The following is a 24249-nucleotide window of genomic DNA, read 5'->3' as shown; positions in this document are numbered from 1 at the left end:
ATTCGACTTAGTACACCAATTTTGCAAAACCCTGTATAAAGGAAAATACGGGAACCTACAAATTACATTCGCCTTAATTTTCATCCAACATCTCTTTATTTAAGTAAGTACATCAGATACATAGCTACTTACACGAGTGGAAGGAGTAAAATCACCCACCTAAGATCTTCATAGGTCGTATTGCTAAAAAGCTAAAAAGTTTCCTTATGCCGACATTTTATTATGTAAACTTAAACTTATTAGTGATGTAAAGGTAAATTTATGTAATGATTGTTATAAGGCTTTATGAACAAATAAATTATTATTATTATTATTATTATATTTAATTCCTTGAGTACCTAATTTTAGTCATTAACCCTGTAAATAATTAAAAAGAGTAATAACTAGTACATATAAAGATAGAACTTCCTACAAATAACACTAAACTCAGTAATGATCCTTCTCCGGATAGATAATTTATTTCATACAGTCCAAATACACGGAACTTTTTCAAGTGTTTTTTATTTTACAGAAAGAAAACTTAGTTCATTAAGATGGCGCCCCACTATGCAGGGGTTGGACTAGGAAATGAAAAATCAACTCTTTCCTTGGATTGAGAAATCTTTCGTTCAGACCTCGGTTTGAGTTGACGGAGTATCTTTCAAGAGTTCGTAATTAAAAATCTTGAAAGTCAATTAAACTTTGGTCCCGCATTTGAGTGTCCAGATATTACTTACGTTAGGTATACTTACTTGGTAGTAGTTGTATTCTGGTTTGGGACTTATGGAACTTACTCGCGATATCTTATCATAATATTAATAATATGTGAAAGTGACTACTGTATATTTACCTCCTAACTATTAGGTACCTACATTGTAAAATGGTTTGTCACTCATACGTTAAGAAAAGGAAGTGGTTATTGTTTTATGCTTAACAAACAAGCTGTATTATAATTTAGCTTATCAACTCTTATAATATATTAGAATATAATAATAGCTAATTGTTTAATTGCACCCTTTCGGTTAAAGGTTGGAAGTTACGGACAGTGACGCAGCGAAGAAATAGCTCTACAGTTCAATATTAACCCTTACGCCACACGAATTAAGAAACATTGGGTCAAAGCTGCTGTTACGCTCAATAAATACCCGGTGTTGACTGTACCTATAGATTGGATCGTAATGAATCGGGAAAAATTTAAGTCCCTCTACAACGTTATTCGGAAGTTAGTGAACCATAAACCGGACTTTTATTTTCAACGGATTGTTAAATTCAATTCGGTGAACCGGTGGGGTTTCGAGATTTTTTAAAAGCCAGCCATTATTAATAGGAAAGTCGGATAAGTATAACACAAAGAGAATTTATTCAATTGAAGTGAGAATTATTACAATTCCACTTCTTTAAGGGATTATTATCTGATAACCAAATTTCAAACCTATTTATTTGTTGCGTCACATTAGACAGAGAGCACTGTTGGTTGGGCTGGTCCTTGGGGTTACTTGAAGGATCACATAAAAAAGAACTAGATTCGTAAGAGAGGACTCAGATAACCGACATAGCTCTTGAAATCTGCAGGCTGAAGTGGCAGTTGATCCAGCCATACAGGGTGTTGCAAAAAGAGTATACTAAGCCGAAACCATAACACCCAAGCCATAACATGCTGCACATGCTCGTTTCGGCTTAGTATACCCTAGTTGCAACACCCTGTATATGCCGAAGCACCAATGACCGGTGGGGTTAAACAAGCTGTGAGTTTTTAACTTCGGTTATGCATAGACCAACAGAGTATTTTTCGCTATATCAACATCCTGTACAGTGTACACCGCCAGTAAACTCTATAAATATAATGAGGATTTTAGTTTTCCTGAGGTTTTCTTTGTCTCGTTGCTAAGTAAATAGTCAGTTAAATACTCTTGAGTTCACCGTCGTCGACGTTTCTTCCAGCCATGCAATTCCGCAATAAAATCTCCAAAAGTAATTAAGTCCCAACTCAACACATCGCATCCTGCTAAAGCAGTAACTTACCCGTACAACCTTAATAAACCTTATCATGTGGGTGGTAAGTGCGTATTTCGAGCGGGGAAACGTTCGAGTAGTGCTGAAATGTAGGCTCCTTTGTTGTCTAGAAGTCTGGCCGTTTCTTTGTTTTTGTTTGGTCTGTGACAGACGGCGGTGCGGCTCAGTGATTATAAAATTCGATACATTTTTAGATATCTACGAGAGGAATAGTGTGAGAATTTAATAGTGATCAACCCTATACTTAGAGCATTTCAATGTAATAGTACCTACCTACTTATTTGTCCTATAAAATAATTATGTACTCAAAGTATATATTTTTCTAGTTTTTGTAAGCAGTTACTTGGAACATAATGTAGAAGAAGGAATGCAGCGCTGTGATTGGCTGAATTGTTGTTGAGCAAATCCATGTTTAGCTAGATTTTCAGTGAAAAACTAACTTTATCACATTAAGTAACAAGTATAAAAGCCTATTGTACCTACCCTACTTTAGCTAATTTACGCTCCAAAGGGCTACTGATAGGAAAATTCATAGCATGATGATCAAGATAAAAAAAACGCTCGGTAGTTTCGTAATGTTTATCAAAGCGCCAGACTTCTTCACAGCTCTTTGTCCTAGCGCAACGCATCAGGCGAAAACTATTGATCATTTGGGCGGCAAAATGCAACGTCCAGAGACTAGACAGTTTTTTTTTGGAATTTAACGTTTGGTTTGTCACAGCGGCGGCGGCGGCGTCGCGCCACATCGATCGCGCCACCTGTAGGTTTGTGGAGGCGCGCTGCCGCTGCTGCAACGAACTCTGTAAACGCGCTCGATTCGAAATTCAAATATATTTTTTTTGCTTTATCAGCTGCTAGTGCTAGTCTCAAAAGAAGCCAAAATTAAAATGTAGGGTACCATGCAGCTTTGTATTGATATCCAATGTAATGATGCTCACTGGATGGTTTAAATATAATTAGTTTACTTTTGCTGTAAGTAATTTATTTTGCTATATTTAAATTAAAATCATAATTTTAGACTTCTGATTTTTGTTAAGCTTCGGAACTCTCACTGTAGTAAGTAGGTATACTTAATATTAAATCTTTGAACAATTATACGAATTTTCTTTTACTATAAGTAATATTATTATGAACTCACATCAGTTTTAGTCTGTGAAGTTACATTCTATACCTCCGCCGTTGCACTTATTGCATTAGCTGTCTTTCGAAACGTTTCAGGTAGTCGAGGAACTTCTCAGACGCATAAATTACGTGCTATGTTGCACTCGGGAAGAAAATGAACTTACAAACGTACTTATATTACTCTGGAAGGCTGGACCGACGATCTTAGACAAAAGTAGCCGGTAGTGACTAGATGAGGAAGTCTTCATAATAATTTCATCTGCAATCTTCGTCGTGGTTAGCGCTATAGTTTTATTTTACCGGAGCTTCGGAGCGCTGCTTAAACAACAGCTTCAACTCGTTGTATTAAGCTTGCCGTTCGTTTTCGTCAGTACGAGTATAGATAGAGTAACCCTCAAGTGCAGTTTCAAATGCATACGCTAATAAATAATTTTATTTATGTTGATGCTCCATCATCACATATCATCACGACCCATCACGTCCCCACTGCTGAGGCACGGGTCTCCTTCCAATGAAGAAATGGTTTAGACCTAGTCCAACACGCTGGCCTAGTGCGAGTTGTGAACAAGAGGTGATGATGTCCAATGTTTATATTATTGTGTTTGTGTCTTCTTAAAAAAATAAAAAAACGATATGATTAGAAACAAAATGTATTCATCATCCAAGTACTTAGTCTTCTGTAACATTTAAAAGATATAATAAGTACAAAATTCATAGCAAAACGTAACAATTATGTAATTTTCTAGGTATACTGTTAGATAAAAGGTATGTAGAACATTAACGTTAAACATAATTATAAATGGTTTAGGTTTGTACCTACGTATATAATAATAATTTGAAATTATTTTAACATATACTGATTTCTTAACATTTTGTAAATAAATTCATAATAAAAGATATTATAAATAACTATTTGGAAGAGCATGGAGGTAGAACTAACATTAATTGAAACTGACACTTTCACACCTGAGAACGCCACGTTAAGCAGAACTTAAGTATGGAACGCAGCAGATTTGTTGAATTGTCCTTGACTAAGTTTATGCTTAAATTAGTCAAGTGAAAAACTGGCCCAAAATAAATCATTGGCACCTTGCTCAATCATTGCTCCTTTAAGGAATGGCACGAAATAATTAAGGTTGTTATTATGGATTACAACTTGTCTGTGTACGTTTGTAAGAATCTTGTGAGTTAATCTACAATAGTGGACACTAAACAATCGCATGTCTGATAAAAATTATACTCAGAGGCAGCGATCTTAGAATTACTTTGAGTTCTGATAATAGGCAACCTGATCCTTGTGCCACCAAGGATCAGGTTGGAAGCCCAATTCAACTCGAAAGATGCTCGAGGAGTTTATTTCGCCATTTCTTTCCTCCTTAATGACGGGGCCTTTGTGAAATGGTGGTAGAGTGATATTATATTATGACAATGGACAAATAATTGTAAAATTTTACGTCCAATAAATAATATTTCATTTCAACTGACCTTTTGGCCTCTTGACTCTAACACTTTCTTATCGCAAATATTTAGAATACGAACCCGATGGAGTGTCAGTGCTAAAGAAAGGTCTCGACAAAATAACACCCCACTTCTACCGGCTTTAGCTGCCAGCAGATAACTAGGCCACTATTAGACATAGGCCTCTCCTGCATCCAGATACCAGTTCCAGATGCCACCTCATCGCTCATTAACAATCTGGAACTCCTTCGGCGAATGTGCCATCTCCAGCATCTCGGCACTCCTACTGTCCCTCACAGGGGTTGTCACCAGCGAGGACGGGGCAGACTCCGGGCCGTGTTCGACCGACGCTGTCACCAGTTGCGTCGTGATGGTGGGTTCGGACTTGACCGAGGTGACGGGCGAGAGCGGGGCGGCGCGGCGCGAGGGTGATGAGGTTTGTGTTGATAGGATTGGAGACTTCAACAGGTGGGGTAGGACTTTCTGGAAGGATAAAGGTGTTGTTGAGATATTGGTGCTGAAGTCAGATATATTATATAGGTACTTATAGTATATGTATAAGTCACGGACGGATTCATTATTTTTATTAAAAGGATAAGGGGCCAAAATTAACATACATACCCACCTACCAATAACGACCAGACGTATGTCATTAGAAAGCTCTTTTCATGTCTGCCATTTGTTATTATGGGGGCTAGGCTCAATTCGTTGTGAAATTAACTGAAGTTCAGCTTATACCTACAGGTTACTTGGCGTGCAATTGACTCTGCATTATAGTATATTTTTATGAATCTTATCCTGATAATTATCATTTAAGAAACTATAACTTTTCCCCACAACAGATAATGAAACTACTACTACTAACCCCCATAGTAACAAATAATAGTCATGAAAAGAGCTTTTTAATGACATAGATCTGGTCGTTATTGGTCGGTCGGTTGGTGTTTACAGATGTCAAACGCCTACAAAAACTGTCAAATTTCGTTTTAAACACTTATTAAACAGTGTTTAAAGTTTTTTGTGGTAGCACAGTCATAGTTTTAACCTTAAATCATAAGGGATATAAAGATTCCTGTCGTCGGTTCTAACCCAAACCAAATAATTTGGTGTAATCTAACCACTAAGAGAGCATGAGGTCCATAATCATCTCATCATCAGCCTATAGCTGTCCATTGCTGGATGTAGGCCTCTTTCAAAGCACGCCACTGGATGTGATCTACAGCTTTCCGCATCCAATCATAACCAGCCACCTTTCGCAAGTCAACCCATCTAGCTGGAGGGCTTGCTACACTATGTTTGCCTAGTCGCGGTCTCCACTCCACGGTCTACTTCCAATAGGTACCTGGTGCGGATCCCGCTTCACGTACACCTGGGTCCGCCTGACCACAAAGTCGGCGGCGGTGAGGCACCGGGACACCAGAAGCGCGGCGGCGCAGGCCCAGCCCGCCCACACGCCCGCGGCCGCCGCCCGCGTGGCCGCCGCCCGTGCGGAGAAGGGCCAAGTGGCGTTCCATGAGGATTGGAGGAGTTGGTCCACTGGTGAGCAGCTGGGGATTGGGTTGAGGTTACATTAGTTGGGTTAATTCGGTTACAGAGGAAGTGATTCGGAGCAATGTCAAGAACGGATTCGCATAACTATGCAATGCTGACACGACAAGATTATATGTAAATCGAATAGTATATAATCAGAATACATTCTGAATTTTGTTACAGTTTTGTGTGCTTTCAAGGAGAGATGCTGAGTTGCTGACCCTCTTTTTTACTGTCATCTGCATACATATTTAATCAAAAGTTTAATTATCGTTTCCGCTAGAGGCGCCACTTTGTATGCGAGAAAATATAAACTTTTATAACTTTCGACAAACAAACATCAAACCTGTACTTGACGTATTGAATTCTGTGACAGTTTAGTACGAGGTCGTGCTTCCAGAGATCGTAGACGCGCCCAACGCGCTTTATATCGCCGTTCAAGAAGACATCCACCAACCCCACCAGGCACTTACGTGGTAGCATTGGTATAGTTCACAAAGGCGGCGCAGAACGAGTCGATGCCTCTATTGGTGAGGGTGAAGCTGTGTCCCGTGAGCCCCACCAGCAGCACCGCGAAGATCAGAGCCGGGCTAAGGATGCGCCACGGCTCGGTTATCCTGGAACCGACGATATAATTTATTGAGTAAGTATATTTTTATATATCTATCATTTGATAATAAGTAATAATTGTAAAATATCTATACAATGCTCACGACTGTAATCCCCAAAGGAGTAACACGTAACCTGTTTTCTAAACTACTTGATGTAATTATAGTGACCTGTAGCTCTCGAGAACTCGGTCATAAACTACAGGCACTATACATTCAGTCAGACGGTAGTCTGACATCAGGGATCCATGGAGCAGTGGATCTAGCCGCTGCAGCGTATAGCCACAGTACTCACAAGGAGAGTCGCCTCGGGGTGGTGAGACCCCTCCCTGTACGTCTAGTACAGGGTTTGCAATTTTGGAAAACTATAAAAGTTTACGTTTTCTTCGGTCATCCGCATACATTATCTGTCAAAAGTTTCCGCTAGAGGCGCCACTTTGTATGCGAGAAAACGTAAACTTTTATAGTTTCCGACATTCTAACAAACCTGTTCTAGACCCTCAGATGTCCCGAAGGGGTAGTAAGAGGTCACTCGCAAGCGAGCCACCATAGCTTAGTAGGATATTTACCACTTTTGTAACATCATGTATAGAGCCAGCTCAGAAGGGCTAGTACGGGGCGCATTTAAGACGTGACAAGAGTTTTGCATCGCGCTCACTCACATCGCGCAGCCTCAAGAGCGAGCGCGACGGAGAACTCTTGTCACGTCTTAATAGCGCCCTGTGCTACACGGCCAGCAGTGGCTACCGTATTTATAACGTACCTAATGAAGTCTAGTAGCTTACCCAGTTCTAGATTTTCCACCGCGAGGGCACATAACGAAGAGAGTCAGCCAGACGATAGCAAACGTAGAAGACAAGATCGGCATGTATTCTGCAAACTGACAGTCATTGTCAGAGAGGAAGAAGGAACGAAATGTGTCCAGCATCAACCGGTGGGTCCTGTTCTCTGAAACATAGAAGAAATATGATTAAAGATTGGTCCTCGGAGGAATTGTTTCAGGTCAAACCAAACCACACTCCAAAACTGAAGGATAATTTTAACAACATATTTAGGTACCGAAATGCAATAAAAACTTATATACATAAAAATAATAAACAAAAAACACACGAAAAACAAAAAGGCAAGAATTTTGTCACAGATGAACAAACTTTTTCTGGTTTTCCGAGTCAGTTGAGGTACAACGTGTACTGAAATTTTGAATTTGGTATCAGGAGAGCCGAAAGAATGCTGAACATGTCCTAGAGTGAAGTAATAGAATATAAATAAAATTAAAGAAAGGACAAATAAAGGATACCTAAGTATTTAAATAAATTAAGCTAATGTAATGAAATATTTTTTTACTTTATCTTTCAGCTATTTATACTTAAAATTACATTATTTATCCTGAATAAAATAATAATTTATGATATAGAAACTTACCAATCACTACAGTCACATTGTCAAGTTCTATCGTTGTTTCAAAATCTCCTGTAATATTCCTGAATATAACTTCCCGCTTATCTCTTGGGATAACATCTTGGTCCTTAACAATATCACTTGCTACATTTTGAGCAGAATCTGTGTTATCGGCACTGTTTTGAGCATCAATTATTTGAGCAGTTTGATTTCCATCTTTAACTATATCCTTCAGTTCAGTATCTGCCGTTTCATTTCTATTATTGTTTTTGATGTGTAAGTTTAATCGTTCATGTGGTTCTTCTAGTTCTACCATATGGAAGGCCAGTTCTCGTGGGAACAGGTAGCATCGGTCGTCAATAGACTGTCTGGAACTTTCCAGAAAACTGTAGTTCAAAATCCCACAGACTGCGATGAGCACGTAAAGTATTATGTGCCAAGCTGAAATCAGAAACAAAGATTACATTTAGGTATGCATAGCAATAATAAATTTGTATTAACATTAACACACAAGGTTCCTTAGAGGAGGATAGAAGATGTTCACTAATGAATGATCCTACAATTCTGCTTCTACCCATACCGACTACCGACTACCGACGCAATAAAGGTTATGGCACCCCCTCAGGTATAGACACTATAAGCTGTGCTGTAAGTCACAAAAGTCTTCCAGCTTACTTAATTATTTTCTGCTATTTCAGGCCAGACTAAACAAAACTACAGCTTCCTTCTCCATCAGGAATTTATTTGGTACGTAAAATATAATTTGTTATTTTGTGTGTGTTATATAAATTCCCCTATTCCCTTGCGCCTACCACTTTTTAGGTGTGTATTGTAATGTAAGTTGGAATGTTTTATCACCTCTGTGTCAAGTGCGACCTCATACGTTCATCATAACCACTCCTATTAGTATGTCATTATGGGTGTCATCATTTAATTTAGCACCTTTGATGGCCATAGGGAATTAGATACATACACAAAAACGTAGCAATTATTCGACCCGTGAAGTATTATTTAGACTCATAAAATACCTAACTATTCAGAGTGTTGCAAAAAGGATATACTAAGCCGAAACCTACATGTGCAGCATGGTCTTATATATCTAAGCCCGAAAATGAAATTTTCCATAGAAACTTTGTTGGTCACGTGACTTTTTTATTATGGAGAACATCATTTTTTTTCGCGAATTTTGAAATTCTGATTTCATTTTCGGGCTTAGATATGCATGTAGGTTCCAGCTCACTAAACCCTTTTTGCAACAACCTGTATAATCTAACATTTAAATTACGAGTAGAATGAAACAGCACCTTACGGCTAGAATGCTTGAACTTTGTAACTTGGCGATCCTTAATACATCATGTAAGTAGTTTACTACGTAGGTACATGGTAGATAAGCGTACTTGACTATTATCATGCATTTCATCATTTGAGTTCAAGCACCATGACATACTTTTGCACTAACGTTCCCATAAAATGTTTAAGTATAGCTAGTATACAATATCTTTGGCCAATGTACAAATGCAAAGTTTAGTTTCTCACTTGACACTTGTTTTGTTTTATAGCTCATTATCATCAGCTAATAATATTCCAGACCCAACCATAGAACAACGCGGGCTCGGTTGTTTGAAGAAAATAGTATATAACATTAACAGATAAAAAGATTATTTATGTATAAATAGGCTTTTTATTTTACTGAGCTAAGTTTCTTTTGTGGCTAAGTATATAGGTGCTTACCAAGATGACTCAAATAAAACATGTATTAGATCATCATCGAATCATCGCCCAATAGAACGCAGGCGATAAGCTGAACGATGAACAAACGTCGGTAAGTGTACACGTTAGTACTTATTACTGCGATGGTATATGTACATTGTACAATATGTCGGTTTTGCAACTGAGAAACACGAGTTAACTGAACTGAAGTATGAAATCTAGTGGTGTGATTGGCTGAATTTTCGTGAGTAATCCTTAAGTTCATGCTAAGGTAGATTTACCTACTCGAATGAGAAACTGCTGCATGGACCACTGATGTTATTTAATTTGTTTCTAATAGTGTATATGCGTTATTCTCACGTTATGTCTTATACAGGCAAATAAATGGGATATTGGACTAATTGGACTGAAAATTAAGGTAGGGATCTGGTAAGTACCTAGCTAATTATTAATGCTGTTTTTACCTTTCCATATCCTCAGATATTTGGATGGCCTCTCCTCAAGATCGCAGTGGTCGTACAGGATCACTGTCATCTTAACACTCAGCCTCCATCCTGAAAGTAATGTTAAACATACGGTTTAAAATCTTATTTAGGGAAGTAGGTATATCGTCATCCTCTTCATATACATAGAGGAGGGTGTTGCAAAAAAGGTATACTAAGCCGAAAGGGGGTGACTCAGGGGGCTATTCTGAACAACTTTTGTTCTACCAGAGAAAAAATCCTTTTCCATAGAAACTTTGTTGGTCACGTGACTTTTTACTATGGAGAACGAATATTTTTTTTCGCGAATTTCCAAAAACGTAGAACAAAAGTTGTTTGGAATGACCCCCTGAGTCACCCACATTGGGCTTAGTATACCCTTTTTGCAAAACACCCTGTATATCGTGTCGGTGTCAAAATAGGTGCCAGACTAGGGTTTGTCACAGTGACGGGGACGGTGACGGAATTGTACTGAAATACTGAAATGTCAAGTTAGATTAGCTTCAGTCATATCAGGAACTTGTAAATACGTCACTACGAGTATTTAGAGGAGGATCCTTATATATTTTAATCCCTGTCAGTTACCGTCAATTAAGGGGTTTCAAATCCGCAAGACATTGTTGGTAATTTAAGTACCACTAATACAATAATAAATGTGCCAAGGTGATGCCCGAATCGCCCGATGCGTCATCATCACATCAACATTATCCATTTTGTTTGAGTTCTAAAGTTTATTCGAGGTCAACCGGCCTCTAAATTATTCAATTTGTGTTTTATTTTATTTGGATTCGATACACAGTATGTTCAAAAATTTATGCTGTAACAATAATGGGTAAAAGTAAAAAAAATACTCTTTATTATACCCCACTGTGGAATTGAATTTTATTGGTTAACATGGTTTATTTTAAGTCCAGAATGTGATTAGATTACAAATGAAACGGCCCATTTCACAATTTACTATGAAACATTTGGACTCAGGCCAAATATGTCAGCTATAAACTGACTTTTCAGCCAAATAGATTTGTGTTGGTAAACTTAACGAAAATCCAAAAAATATTGATATTATACAATAAAAAAAATACGTAAGTAATTATTGCATATACCTAACTACCTATAATAGTTATTAATATTAGATAAAAAGATATGTATTCGTTCTAGGAAAAAAATAACTAGGTACCTATATAACTATACCTCTATTACCTACCTGCCATATCCATTTACTGAACTATCTTGATATAAACACATTATGTACCTACATACTTACGTGGTTGCTAAGTAGCTATCTACAATCTATCACTATGCTATTGTTTCTGCATCTAAACATTCTAAACCTTGAATCTGCATTTATTTATACGATTGTCTCAAATAGTCACAATCATTATTCCCAAGTCTTAACTAAGTAACAGCAATACTAACAATAATGTAGGTATATAAGTAGGTACCTACCTACCTGCCTAGATTTTTTTATTTAAGACGAAGGTGCCCTTTTTTTGTTTATCAGTAATAAATAAGTATAATAATCATGTATTTACTTTATTGTTTACCGAGTTCATAACTTATCAATTTAACCTTAAGCGAAAGTATTTAAAAGTACTTAATTCGCGATCGTTACCTCAGACACCCTCAGGCTAGGTAGATAGGTAGGTATATTAGATACAAATTCTCATACGTATAATTTCAGTTTTCGGTTAATACCAAGCCGATGATTATCCCTGTGGATGACTTTTCTTTACCACTCTGTATAACGATAACGAATTAACTCACTGGAGAGTAACTAGGTAGGTTTCTCTTGATATAACCTATAAGTATACTTAGCTTAGCTATAATTTTAAAACTAAATAAATTTAGGTTCACATATAGTAGGTAGACATAATTATTATACTTACGTTTAAGCTATCTTTATTCTTATAACCCACCTTTTAATATAAATAATTTCTAAAAATATCACGCGATCCGTCGATCCAAATGGGTTCAAATCCAACCTAATTTAACTCTACTGTATCTACATTTTTATTCAAAAAACAATCTAACAAAAACACTACACTGTTAAAATTTTACACAACAGTAGTTTTGACACACAACACTCTGCGCAGAGCTTTCGCATTGACTAAGTGATATAGAACTATAGAACTCAATTTCACACAAATCCGTCACATAATACCTTTTGGACGAATCTTGGTACCAGGAAAATCGACGTGGAAGAGCAAGATAGCAGGAAAACATTGCATTAGCCGGAGCTCTAGTGCGACCGAGATAGCTATGCTCGGTTTACGATCGTCGGTTGTTTACGTGACGTAACTGTATGATGTCATGGCAACGCACCGCCATGCTGCTAATTCGGTTTTAGCGGCAGTTTTAATCTCAACAGATATAAAATTTACAGTTCAACGCCTCAAGTAGCCATGTCCAGTAAGCTTGAAGTCCTGCTCACTGATAATCTACCAAATCACAGGCTGTATAGTCGTACAGTCGAACCTAATACTTACCTACTACTTACCTATGTTCTGCTTAACTTTATATTCTCCGTTAGTTTCAATAGGACAAATGGTTTGTAAGTATTTAACTGTAAGTAACTTTAAAATTGTAATAACTATGCTCCACTTTATCAAAGTAACACAGGAAATGTATTCGTCGCAGTCAAAGATAAGAAAAATACACACTTAGGGGCTTGGCAAAATTAGTTTATTTCAGTTTTATTATACAATATACATTGGTTCTTTAAGAATAAATTAAATATTTCTATCGTATTCTTGTTAAGATGATTTTGGCGATCACTGATGCCAACAAACAGTGTCATAAGAAGCGTCAGAGGGACAAAGTTTCAACAAATACATAGGTAAGTCAAGTAGGTATATGCATATTACATATATGTATTATACTTTTCATCTAGGTATCATGCCAATTAGGTACATTGTGCATTTGTGACTACAAATGATACTGCAGAATCTGACATCTTAGTACCTACGCATTAAGGTTATTGTAAGCCGAAATAGGGACAAACAACCCATCATTCTGAACAACTTACTTCATACACATGGATTTTTTGCAGTTCTACCCATTGTTAAGAATAGTTTTCATCTAGGAATTGAGTAGGTATGTTTGTTTATACCTCCATAAATATTTTATCAAAATACATACTAAAATTCATGTGTATAATTTTATGGATTACGAGAAACGACTAGATAAATAGAGGTAAAATAATAGACGAATTACCTAAAGTACAAAAAACCTAACTAAGTACTTACAAAGGTATAATAATATAATGCATTTCGATAACATAAGAAGTTAGGTAGGCGTATAATATTACTTACAATCCTAAATTAAAATCTATTTACATGAATCTGCATCGACATTTCAATCAAAACCTGACCCAGGTCAAACACAATACTGGTCCATAAATAAATATCACAATCTATTCGGATTCCCGAATCGGCCGCTATCAGCAGAAGATGTAGGGGCGCACGCAAGTGGGACACCGGTCTGAGGTAGCCAGGCAGCGGCGCAGGCAGTCCGCGTGGAAGAAATGAGCACACGGCGTGACCCTCGCCGAGCTCATGGCTCCGAGGCACACGGCGCAGACATCCTCCACCGTGGCCAGCTCCTCCGCCGTCGCCCTCCGGAACCTCGCCAGCGACCCGCACGCCTCGTTCATCTTCACCAACGCCTCCCCAAGCCGGTGTCTACCGTGGATCCACACGCACACGTAAAACACCAGAATCGCCAGCCTCCAACGCTCATACCACGCTAGCGCTGGCACTAAAGGTACAGCTAATGCTGTGGTCACCCCTCTAGACCACACCCCAATGTATAGCGGCTCCATACCCTCAAGCCGCTCCAGCTTCATCGCAGACAACGCTATCGGCCACAGCTCCAAAAACGTCCTTTCAGTAAGCAGGTAGTATATCCCCGTAATGATAGTGTAGAGAGCTGTTGGCTTGTAGTTATCTAAACCTTGCTCGAGGCCCAGAGCTAGGAGAACAAAGGTGATTGTGACGATGAAGGTAACAGCTTTGGTCCATTCAAGTACAATCTTGGTGGCAGACATGGCGAGATGCTTCACTTGCGAGTTCCGGGTGAGGCTGACGTAGGGAGACCAGTCCTCCTTAAGGCAGAGCTCTCGGACGTAGCTGACCGAGTATGTGACCACGTTGTAGAACATCAGGGAGTAGAGGCTAGTCAGCTTGCTGTGCTCCACGAAGAGGCGGTCGCAGGCGGTGAACAGCAGTAACTGGAAAAGGAGATCTTATGATTAAATTGTAACAGTAGAGGTAAACTTTAGGTGAAAATCACCATTAGGTTATTTAGAAACATTGTAGATTCAGGAGCGTAACAAACACACTGAAAGAGGTCTGATTTATTTTGCCCCAGAAACTTTTAGGTTTCTTTGCCTCAGGATCCTATACAAAAAGGTGCACCTGTAGTTATAATTTAACAAGTAGTTACATAGGTACTTAGGTATACAGGTGATTCACAAGACTTTTGATATTTATACACTCACGAGAGCAAAAAAAAAGTTCCACAAGCCATTACCGTTCCATATGACCCTGGACCTTTTTCATTGCTTGTGATAGTTGTGACTATATTACCTGGCTCAACATCGTTGACAAGTTGGTCATTTTCACGAAAATCAGTTCAGCATTTTCAACTGGCGCGTAGACGGCTTTCAGGACGCTAACTACGCGTGCTGTCGGCCCTCTCAGCTTTCGGGCAATGTCTGCAACAAAAACGCAAGGTTTATTATTCATTTATTACATAACCAAATATAGGTATAAATGTAGTTATAGTCATGAACCGGTTGGAAAAGATATATGGGGCAACAAGAAGTGTTATTTTTCAAAATGTTTTCTGTAATGTTTCATTCAGAAAACTGTTTCATGATCATTGATATCTAGAACAAGGTTGGTAAACTTGATGTTTATTGCGATCAAAAGAAAAAAATACGTCGCATCTCTCATCTCGCCACGTTTTATCACGCAAACAACGTGGGACGACAAAAACAAAAATATTTACAAAGAAAAGCGTGAAAAATGTAGGCGTATGTACCGCGTAAGCTATTCCTTGCCAATAGTACCACTCGCAAGTCAACATGTTTTCCGACTATCATTTCCGGGAGTCCATTGATGGTTCGATTCACTGACTGATTCACTGACGCTTTCATATCTAAGAAGCCGTGAGTTCCTGTCTACACGTAGACTCTTGGGGAAAATGCGGATGACGCACGTGATGTTGGCAAAGTGCCCGCTCCGTTTCCGCTCTGCATCAGAGTCATCAGACGCGCATTGCCAGTGACCTGATCTTCTGACATACCCATACACGTATATACAGATCGTATGCTAATAGCTCTCAGCATCTTTTGCGGTGAAATTCTGATGCAATACATAGACTTGCGAGCAAGGAAAAAGTTTCAAAATACTCCTAAAAATGGAAAAACGCCATCTGCACTATAAATTGGAGTACATTTAACAGCGCATCAGAATGCTACCAACTAAAAACGTAAATATTTTGTTCAAATTTTAAATGAAATGGTTGAAAACAGTGGGGTAGTTTCGTGTCTGCATTTTATGACTGGAATTTTTTCATTGCTCGTGAGTGTGATAAACTACTCCTTTGCGTTGACTGCCGAATGTAACATTTTAGGTACCGTTAGTTACTCTCATAAGAAATCTTTACTATATTATAACAAGGAAATAAAATGAAAGTAATCTATTAATAAAGTAAGTAAGTATATTAATAAAGTAAAAGGCGCGAATTCTTGATCATAGGTCAAGATACTGGCACGGCGGCCATGTTTGCCCGGTTCTATTTACAATCTTTGTTTACCGCTGAACGTTGGGGCGTAAATACTGATTTCAATCTTACAACAACACGCGTATACTTTATTTGCGTGCCATCGCGTGATCATTGAGAAATTTGGAGGTGGCCTTGGTAGTCGCTTCGACTTGCAAGAAAGTCTTTCTTTAGACTCTAAATGGGGCGTTTGAATATTTTTATACATTTTGCTCGCCTTGGGCTCTGTCACTGACCTCAGTTAGGCAAATTCTGGCTGGGTACTCAGCCATGTGAGCTGTGAGTTTTCTGCTCTTTTGTCCTGCTAGGGAAACTTTATTTATTTCCATCTCATATCCTTGTCTACTATTGTTCTTTTTCACTTCCGGATTTTCGGATATCCGCTACAAAATTTGCAACTTTAAAGCTGTACTTACCACGCTTTACTCAAATTGTGATGAAGAATTTATATTTATGTAGGTACACTGCCACAGAGCGAACCCTAAATGCAGGCTAAAAAATCAAAACGACAGTGAATTTGTAGTACATCGATGTCGATGATCAAAAACTAAAGTCCCGGCATCGGCATTAGAACGATACAGACAATCGACTGTTGATGAACCATTCAGAATCTGTCAATTTAATATCTGATCGTTTCGGTAATGCTTATATGCCATGAACACAGCACCGGAACTCTATCTCACCTCGCGACAGCTTCACAGCGGCCGGGTACCACCTCGCAGGGTACTTGTAGTTCGCAGATATCAACACAGGGACCACGAGACAGGTGTAGGCGGCCATCAGCCACGCCCCGCCGAGCGCCACCAGCAGACCCCGGGGCGCCCAGTACGGCAGCAGCAGGACCAGGGAGAGAAGCCATACTGGAATCAGAAAGAGATTCATGAGAGACTGTGGAGTGAATGAGGAGATGACAGGAGATAGGGTAATATGGCGTGACATGACGCACAAAGCCGACCCTAAATAAGGATAAGGCAAGGAAGAAGATTGGAATAAACAAATGCGGATCAAGGAGGTAGAAATACGACCAATGGAAAGGTATAAATAACTGTTATGTTGTGAAAAGGATAAGTACTGCGTTATAAAAAAAACTTAAGCTTTAGTGGCTGTAGTAAGTAGGTTATTAGTTATTAGGTATAATATTGTTTTCAGTAGGGGTTCGAGGATCACGTAGATAAATTATTCCAACTTCCCTGTATTGAAGAACGTATGTGGGTTCCTACCTCGATAAAGTATTGCTCATGTTTAAATAGTTTAGGGCAGTTTTAATCCATAGATTTCATATAAGTAGGTACCTACCTAATCAGAGGACCACCACTAACTAGAATACTCATATACATTTATAAGTACTTACTTACCTATTTATTTACTTACAAATGATGACTAGATTTCAAACCTCAAAATTCAACAGTATTCTCATAATCATAAATGTAGAACAGCGTTAGGTGAGTACCTATAGCAGTGAATGGGGGGGGGGAACTAACCCGACAAAAATAAAGTTATCACACCATTCCCCACATCTAGTCTGCACTGTGCAAGAGTAGATTTCATCAAAAAATTTACGTCTTGTGAGAGGTGTATGTATGCCCATTGCCCGGTGCGGTGTTGTGATGAGTACTTATGAATCGAAATATCGAAATGAATGGAAAAGGTTCATTTCATATACGTAAGTACATAACTCCGTCTACCCTGCTATGGTATCGAAATACCACAAAATATCGATGCTAATATCGCATTAATATGAGAAACAAACACGTGAATAAACTCGAGTGCACCAAATGCAATGATTCATAATTAAAGAAAGCGAAGTTAAATTTATTCGGGGTCAGTGGTCCCGTTACGGCCCCGCAAATGAATCGCACTGAAATTTCATCGCCTGAAATGTTCATGAGATATTAATTGGATGCGTATTTTCTTATGACGTTATCCGTCTAATTTAGAATGTTGTTGACTTCTGGGAATGCTCGATATTCTTGAAAAAATACATTTAGTTACGTACATACTATTTATCTCATTATAAGAAAAAAAAACAATACGCACTCACGCCTTGTACTAATGTACTCCCTTGCGGGATAGGCAGAGGTGCATTGCTGCACCCACTTTTCGCCAGAGTTTGTTAGTCCCAATGCGGGGGCGGGCCTATTGCCATTTTTCGGGCACATCCAAGACCCGAGAACAAAAAATCTGTGTTTCAACAAATATCTGCCCCAGCCGGGAATCGAACCCGGGACCATCGGCTCAGTAGTCAGGGTCACTAACCACTAAGCCATTCGGTCGTCCCACTAACCACTACGCCATTCGGTTGTCCTATTATACAACCTAAGATTTAGCACATCTAGATTTGTAAACCCACAGTGGAGTACTCTGGTCGAAAGTGATACAGGATCAGAAAGGTTTAGACCACATCGAGATGAGACACATAAAGGTTCCATTCGAGAGAGTCAGATGCATGCACTAACACCGCCGCAGAGAATAGAATATACAATGTTTCAACTATACACACATTTAAGCTTTATTTTTCAACTTAAAGGATTTATTTTTCATCTGTAGGACATCGACAAACTATGTAAGTAGGTAAGCACTAATACAACGGTTGAAGGGTAAGTAGGTACCTACTCACAAGTCCAACATGCACATAATGTAGCCACGTACGACTAGGTATACCCAAAATTACCTATGTTACTTATAATGGTAAGAAATATACTTAAGGAAAGTTTCGTTAGGCGCATGTTACATGTTACATCTGATTATATTTTTACCTATTAGTAGCAGTAGTAAGAGTAAGTAGGTACCTGATATGTATCTAATAACATATACGTAGGAAATAACTTAGTAGTTAGTAGTACTTACTTCAAAGAAGCATAATAAAGTTTTCAAACTGCACTCACCAATATTTGCAATCTTATCTTCCGATTTCATTGAGGGAATCTTCGAGAATGAATCACTACGTATGCGACCACGAACTCTGGATATCATCCCCATTTTATATTAACAAGAGTATCTAAAAATCAAATCACTCAATAAGTAACTGAACACTATCAATTGTAATAACGTAGCACTCAAAACAGTTCGTTAAAAATATACAGTAAGTAATAAATTTTCAGAGCGATGAAAGAACGTTTCCATACGAAGACTGAATCTTGAATGCGCCGCAGTCGAATTGTTTGAGCGGGCGGCTGCCTACGTAGATTGTACTCTGAAGCTTGGCAAACGTCCCAGTCTAATTTCTAACTAATGCTCACCATCCCTTTCTCTTAAACTACCAGTAGGCTTCAGCGAGGTGAAAATAAAGCCGCAATGTATGAACGACAATTAAACTTATCGTTAATGAAAAACAAAAACAAAATTTCCTCCTACGCTTAGGTCCACGTTTGCTGATCGTTTATTTATATAGTTTAATTCATGTCACTGACTCGCGAAAATAACGGGTCAGTGCCGTTTGATTCACCCGAAATATTTCACATGTCTGTACGCCTTTTATTATTTTTTTACGTGCTGTTTATACCACTGCGCTCATTGGCTCTTTCTGTGATCACATGATATTTTCCACTTTGATTTCAACACCTACCTTTTCTTAGATATGTAGGTACATGTGATCTTCCGGCCTTCCCATTCCCACTGCAAGAAGTACGTACTATTGATGACGTAGGTTCATACTGACCTACCTAATTCATACCTGGCAGGCAGATGAAAATGAAACGAGGCTTGCATCATAATCATCAGTCATTACCTAATCATCCACTGGCAGTCCAGTTTTTCGCAAGTGCATTTTCCAAAATCCGTGTCAGTATCGCTATATAAAAACGTACCTAGATACCTATATTTACACTTCTTCACTTCTACCTTGTCAGAGTATATTCAGAAGAGTACCTGTGTGCGAATCACGAATATTGTCGACTCAAGTCGATAGCAATTTCGTATGACATCTTGATCAGCGCCCCTGTCGGTAACGTTAGAAACTAATTAACCGCATAGAGATTCCAGTGACCCGCTGCCTATCGAATTACTATCGACTTAAGTCGAGAATATTCGTGATTTGCACACTGTTTATAATGCGACTGACCGTACCTATGTGAGATAACCGTACCACACACTACATGACATTGTCTTCACTTCTCCGCTCGCGCTGGTCACCGGCTACCCGACATCCACAACTTGTCTGACTGTCGTTATATATTTGCTACCTGCAGCAAAATTTACTACATAACATACTCGTAATTATCTTAGAATTGTTTATCTGCATAATATTGGTTGTTATAAGATTGAGTCCAATATACTGCCTCTAGCTAGGCTTAGGTTTAGTTACTTAAGTATAATATAATACACTTTATATACTATTGGCCAATAAAATTAGTCTGCTTGTAACTTATTATATTGTAGCATACCTATGCTGCATATGAACCTACATATCAAAAATTCATGTGATAAGTCGTGATCTTGACCTCCAATAGATAAGAGTAATAAAGAAATAAAACCCACCTTTATAAAACTCAACATATATTTTTGTTTTTGCTCACAGCTAACAATTTTAATCGTATTTCTATTGGAAAACTATCAACATCTCTAAGAGCACAGTCCAGACAATAAGTTTTAAGGTAGAATATGCTGCACTCCTTGCTAATACACACAGGTTTCTCACAGGATGCGCAATCGGAACCTAGAATTAGAATTTCACCTTTTCCTGGAGGACTAAATGGGTCTTTCATCACATAACTAGGGTATTTGAGCACTATGTTACGGGAAAATGGTGGGGTACTGCCTTTATAATGCACTTTCTCAACCATGGAACATGATGAGCATATGAAGTTATGGAGGACCGGTGTGGCATCTTCTACTTTGGCTTTTGAGTCTCCCATTTTGGTTAGGTATCTGTAAAGAAAAAACAAGGTATAAAAAACCAAAGTGAATAGAACTACAGTCCAGCTAATGGTGGTATGTTTGAGGACTTCATCACCAAAATAAATTTTACATTTGTTATGGTTGTCAAAATAGCAAGAATTTAATTGGACCTATAACAGTATTCATAATAATTATTCAATCCATCTCATTAATTAAAGAGAGTACACTTGTGTCAATCTCAATAATAATACATACATAAAAAAATAAAATATTCTCATTCTTGTGCCACATCAACTTTGGATGAACCAATTTTTTCTTTTGGAGCCTCCCGTGGCCACCAACTGGGCTTTACAACTTCTGCTTCATAGTCTCCAACTGTCAGAACTTTAGCGTCTAAAGCCTCTTTTATCCGTAACAGTCCTAATCCGTATTCACCACTGATTCCCCTCAGTTTCCCTACATTTGCCTTCTTTTCCCCAGCTGTGATCACCAAGTCCTGTTCTAAACTTTGAGCACCTTTTTTGGTAAACCGTAAAGGCATTATTCGTTTTCTAACAACGCCTGTGTGGTGCACTCTAGCTGTCAGCTCTTGGCCGATGTAGCAGCCCTTGTGGAAACTGACTCCGTGGAGGTAGTCACAGTTGGCTTCGAGAGGGAAACTCATTCCTGGAGGCAAGTCATCTGCACCCTCACTGACACCCAATTTATACCTCAAATGTCTGTATACTTCTTCGCTATCATTTAACTCAATATCTTTTCCAATAGCTGTGGCTATGTCCTTACCAGCTAGGGAACTTGATGCTACTACTCTATAGCCCAGCTCAACCAGTCTGGGGTCTTTGTATATATTAAATTTCTTATCTAATGAGATCTCCAAATCTGCTGTTGAAAGGCTGGGGCTCAACAATACCCATAATTTTAAGTCCTCATTCACATCTTCTATTTTAACTTGTCTTTTCAGTTTGTATATTTTTAAGTGTTTCTGTAGTTGGTCCACAGTTTTTTTATCAGTTTCCAATAGGTAGGAATCTTCGCCGTCCCATTTGTGCACTAAGGTATCGTAAAGAACTCTGCCTTTATTATTCAGAAACATCGCATACATAGATTTGACACTTTCGAAATGACCCATATCATTTGTGATAAGCCCCTGTAGAAACACAGATACTTCTGGACCAGTAATCTTCAGCAATCTTTTATTTTGTAAAGGTAAAAGAACTTTTGCAGATAATTTATTACAATAAAAACATCGAAGTACTTGATTGATAGGTATTTTCTGCCCCAGAACTTTCTTAAGCTGGAACAACATATTTAAGTACTCTAAAACTTTGAAACAACAAATAAATACCTTATTCTGTAATAGTTTCAAGTAATGAAATTTCGTGTACTACATGTAAAAATAAATGGATAAAATTATTAAAATTTGATAAATGATAAATAGGAATTCTCTGAATGTCTCAAAGCAGTCTGTCATCTGTCACTGTCAATCTGTGATCACTCTGTGATTTGATATTTTGGTATTGCCTGTGATCACACATTCTCAGAATAATAACATTATCGCTTATTATTATTATTTGTCGTTACCATCTCGGGAGAATGGGGTCCCGGACATTTGGAAGGCGTGCATGGGGCCGAAGCCAACATGTAGAGGCCCGTTTGCCAACATTAATCTATATGAAATGTTATTATTATTATAATATAGAAATAATATATCTTCTATGTACCTATAGTAATTAAGAATAAATTGATAAAATAAAAAAATGGGAAAAATTATGGCTCTCTCACAACTATTAGGTAAGATTAAATCACTGTCAAATGGACTGTCGTAGTTTATAAAATACTCAGGTATCAAATCATTTTTATACTACACCTACAATGTATTTCCATTGTTTCTTCAATAGACAGTGGTAGGTACCACATACGATTTTTCGCGCGGCGAAATATTCGCTGTGCGGACAGGGTCTAACTAAATCTGTCAGTCAACTTCAAACCATAGACTTGAATATTATAACTGGATCCATTTTGATTTTGATCCATTTGGATTCCATAGCATAGAGCATAGACCATCCATAGACCTATCAAACCATCATACGAAGTCTGGCGAAAGACAGTCTGGAAAAAAATAAGTATGGAACGCGTACGAAAAATAATGGCGAGCACCGCTCACAGAGTACTTTTTACGCTATCATAGACATCTTTGGCTTTTGTCATCTGTCAGTGTCAGTCAGTCAATCGTTTAGTTTGAAAAATAATTTTAAATCATAAATAAATTAAGATTTAACAGTTATTTATATATTATCATTACTGTGGATAAGTGCAGTGTTTGTGTGGAAGTACCTAACTATTAGTGTTGCTTGATATTATTGATAATAATTATGTTTTATAAAACTTGTGAAAAATGTGGTTTAAGAGCCGCTAGCCGGTCGTATAGATGGCCAAAAGAGAATTTTCATGGCCAAATTTCCACTGGATGAGGAAAGGTAAGCTACAATTAAAGGCTAAAGCATAGGATAACCATAAGCTCTTTTAAGATACGGTACAAACAATACCTACTACATCTACAAAAAACCAGTAATTAAACGGCAATTACCTCGAAGTTATTCACGACGCGCAGGGTGGATCTTCCGTTAAGTAGGTATAACCGCTAACTCCCGTATTTGCTCATCCATGAAGCATCTTATTTACGTAGGCATATGTATTTATTATAAGTAATAAACCTGTAAACAAATAAAATATTATTATGTATTAACTAGGTATAGCACTATTTATTTTTATTTATTTAATCCCTCATAGCCCCGTAGTTTACACCATTTTACACTATACGTACCGTACACAAGTCAGTTAGAGTGGCCGGTGTACCAATTAACTACCTACGCCATAACAGTTTGGTTATTATTGCCTTATTAATCCGTGGTTTAATACACCTACAATAATGTATTGTGTAACTGAATGGTAATTTGTAATTATGTACTTTCTTACCTTTTATTTTTGCTTTCTTTCCATAAGTATGATGTTTATGTTGACTTTCCTTTGATATTATTTCGTGTTCTGAATATTCTTTAGTCTGTTTCGGTGCGCGCGCGACGCGTGTGGTCGGCTGGGTGTCCCGTTCTTGCCTGAAAATGGGTTTCAGGGCGAACGCGCTCCGCCTCAATGTCGTCGCTCGCGCACTTATCACTTTGTTTCACTTGTGTTTGTAAGTCTTTCGTTTTTTTGTTGTTTATTTAATGTTATTGTGCGTCACTATTAAAGAGGCCTCCACTGAAACACCAGCGCAGTGTCCTTGGCTGTGGCCAAGGGCGCTGCAATAGCTGAGTGGACGCCTTTTT

The 24249-nt window shown here is 38.2% G+C and overlaps 3 protein-coding genes across 3 annotated transcripts; all 3 read right to left on the bottom strand.

Annotated features, from left to right (window-relative positions):
• Positions 1–4783: 4783 nt before the first annotated feature.
• LOC105384514 lies at positions 4784–12420 on the bottom strand. The gene is made up of 7 exons (XM_038120385.2): positions 12217–12420; positions 10283–10372; positions 8133–8549; positions 7496–7658; positions 6576–6719; positions 5915–6119; positions 4784–5055 (listed from the first exon to the last, which is right to left on the bottom strand). Exons 2-7 carry the CDS (start codon positions 10350–10352, stop codon positions 4792–4794), a joined length of 1263 nt encoding a protein of 420 aa, XP_037976313.2. The 5' UTR covers positions 10353–10372; positions 12217–12420; the 3' UTR covers positions 4784–4791.
• Positions 12421–12960: 540 nt separating this feature from the next.
• LOC105384513 lies at positions 12961–19247 on the bottom strand. The gene is made up of 4 exons (XM_011554768.3): positions 18973–19247; positions 16771–16947; positions 14887–15014; positions 12961–14528 (listed from the first exon to the last, which is right to left on the bottom strand). The coding sequence occupies exons 1-4, from the start codon at positions 19064–19066 to the stop codon at positions 13740–13742; spliced, it is 1188 nt and encodes a 395-aa protein (XP_011553070.3). The 5' UTR covers positions 19067–19247; the 3' UTR covers positions 12961–13739.
• A 1660-nt stretch (positions 19248–20907) lies between these two features.
• LOC105384512 (putative transferase CAF17 homolog, mitochondrial) lies at positions 20908–22262 on the bottom strand. The gene is made up of 2 exons (XM_011554767.3): positions 21179–22262; positions 20908–20953 (listed from the first exon to the last, which is right to left on the bottom strand). Exon 1 carries the CDS (start codon positions 22227–22229, stop codon positions 21198–21200), a length of 1032 nt encoding a protein of 343 aa, XP_011553069.3. The 5' UTR covers positions 22230–22262; the 3' UTR covers positions 20908–20953; positions 21179–21197.
• Positions 22263–24249: the final 1987 nt, after the last annotated feature.

This window comes from Plutella xylostella, chromosome 14, assembly GCF_932276165.1.
Source record: "Plutella xylostella chromosome 14, ilPluXylo3.1, whole genome shotgun sequence".
Taxonomy (NCBI): domain Eukaryota; kingdom Metazoa; phylum Arthropoda; class Insecta; order Lepidoptera; family Plutellidae; genus Plutella; species Plutella xylostella.
Note: the sequence above shows the minus strand (reverse complement) of the source record. Positions and strands in the feature narration are given on the sequence as shown.